This window comes from Notothenia coriiceps, unplaced genomic scaffold (assembly GCF_000735185.1).
Source record: "Notothenia coriiceps isolate Sejong01 unplaced genomic scaffold, NC01 NC01_scaffold00024518, whole genome shotgun sequence".
Taxonomy (NCBI): Eukaryota; Metazoa; Chordata; class Actinopteri; order Perciformes; family Nototheniidae; genus Notothenia; species Notothenia coriiceps.
In genome coordinates this window covers 1-2419 of record NW_011357219.1, presented here as the reverse complement: position 1 = coordinate 2419, position 2419 = coordinate 1, and the positions used below count along the sequence as shown (strand labels likewise).

The following is a 2419-nucleotide window of genomic DNA, read 5'->3' as shown; positions in this document are numbered from 1 at the left end:
GAAACTAGCTGAACTAAGGTCTATTGGTTGAGACACATTGAAGAGACGGATCACGTTTTGTTCTAGGACATTAAATCCATCAGCAGTGACCCCACTGGTGATTTCTGAAGAGTGTACGTGTCTGAGAAACGATGGTTGTTACCAAGTGGCTGAATAGGACTACAGAAGTCGTGGAGGCCGTTGTACGTCATTACGCCGAACACGTAAACACTCCTCGCAAGTCCCTGCCTCCTGCAGACTGTTCAAACAAACGCTTCAACTCGTTCCATCTAGAATCTGTGTGTTTGAATATGGATCTGAAGTTGGCGTGACGTTGAAGTCGTGCTGCTGGACTCGGCTGACCCTGCAATGCTAACGTGATGCTATAAAGGAACTCCTTTATAGCATCACGTTAGCATTGCAGGGTCGAACTACAGAAACACGTCATCACTGCACCACTCTATACAATACAGCTTTATTTATAAAGCACTTCAAAACCTCCAGACCAAAGTGCTGTACAGCCAAACAAAGAAACAAACATCACAAGTAAAAACAATAGACAATTTAAACACAACCCAAACACCAGGAGGAACACAGCAATAGAGGCGGGGCACCAACCTGGAGAGCACTCTGATTGGCTCCCGCTGGACGATGGTAATGTCGGGGTCTGAGGGGAGGGGGGGGACGCTCTGAAACTCTGAGGGCAGGAAGAAGGACGTCCGCACGACTTCCTGCATCGAGAGGCCGTCAGCTGACACCTCGGTAACCACGGGAACCGTCAGACCCAGGAACCGCCCTGAAGATCATATAATGACATTACATTGCATTTAGCTGACGCTTTTATCCAAAGAGACTTACATTAAGTGCATTCGACCAGGAAGATACAAACTTGAAGAAAACAGAATCATATAAGTACATCAGGTTTCATAGAGCCAAACATTTCAAGTGCTACTCAGCTGGCTTTAGATAAGCCAGCCCTTTATTAGTATAGAAGTGCTTTGTTAGTAATTCTATCTCTCGAAGTGGAGTCCAAAGAGATGAGTTTTCAGTCTGCGCCGGAAGAGATATATTAATATAATAATATAATATAAAGTATAATAATATAGTATTTAATAACCTGTGGAGTTCTCCCTGCAGATGTAGCGCATTAGCTTCATGAAGCTAACAGAGACGCTCTGCTCGAACAGTTTTTCCCCGGCTGAAACACAGGCCCACTGACCGGGGGGGATCAGCCTCTCCTCGAACTGCACCTCCCCCATCTGAGGAGATAGAGGGGGTTAGGTTCTCCTTTAGGGAACACTGCACCTCCTTTAGGGAACACTAGGGAACACTGGACCTCCTTTAGGGAACACTGGACCTCCTTTAGGGAACACTAGGGAACACTGGACCTCCTCTAGATTTACTAGCTAAGTGTGTTAGGTCTAACTCTCAGTGTATTTTGGTCCGCTCAACGGTCCGTCACAGCGGCGGAGCTGTGATCATTCAGAGCTGCGTGTTCTCCGTCAGCAGCAGCTGATCTGATCTCTGATCCCTCTCTCGCGTCCGGTTAGACTTCACTCGCGTCTAAGTCCAAATCTATCAGATCTAGCTAGTTCTAGTTAATTATATGACTGCCTACTTTTCAAAAGACCTAAACAATAAGCGTGTGGTCGCAATGGCGTGTGGCCGCAAAGTTTGGAGCAGCGTTATGCATATGTTTATATGAGGGGTCAAAATCCCATGCTCAGAAAATGCTCCTATATTTTGTTCTCTTCATTCCCCACGCCCCAAAATAAATAAATATACACATTTGAGGAAAAGTAACGACGTTTGAGCAGTGTGGGTTTTATATGAACAGAGTTACACATATTTCAACGTGAAGTGTAATAACTGCAGGTGCCTCCGTCAGAATGACAAAGGTCCTCAGTGAAGCTCAAGCCCATGTTTCACACTATATTGTACAACTTATTAAAAAGATCAGTTCAATGCAACTAATGTCGTCTTAGTGTTATTGCATGATGTTAAAATTGGTTTGCCATGAATTTAGTGATGGATTCTAAACATTTGAAATGTAGCATTTAAGAGTTTCTCAGTTAGAAGGTTGTTGTTTTAATAAATCAGACTCTGATGGTGCAGCGCTACTGTACCTCTTTTTATAGGCATTTTTTCCTTAACAAATTGTTTTTGCGCTGATCAGGGGGCACTTGGCTGAATTTCTTTTTCAAAGGGGGAACATGATTGAAAAAGGTTTGAGAACCACTGCTCTAGGGAACACTGGACCTCCTTTAGGGAACACTGCACCTCCTTTAGGGAACACTGGATCCTCCTTTAGGGAACACTGCACCTCCTTTAGGGAACACTGCACCTCCTTTAGGGAACACTGGATCCTCCTTTAGGGAACACTGCACCTCCTTTAGGGAACACTGCACCTCCTTTAGGGAACACTGCACCTTCTTTAGGG

The 2419-nt window shown here is 44.8% G+C and overlaps 1 protein-coding gene across 1 annotated transcript; it reads right to left on the bottom strand.

Annotated features, from left to right (window-relative positions):
- Positions 1-483: 483 nt before the first annotated feature.
- Positions 484-2399, bottom strand: LOC104955052 (heme-binding protein 1-like; the record flags this gene model as incomplete). The annotated part of the gene is made up of 3 exons (XM_010782278.1): positions 2388-2399; positions 1097-1238; positions 484-775 (listed from the first exon to the last, which is right to left on the bottom strand). Coding segments are annotated over exons 2-3 (434 nt in total), but the record flags the coding sequence as incomplete, so codon positions are not given.
- Positions 2400-2419: the final 20 nt, after the last annotated feature.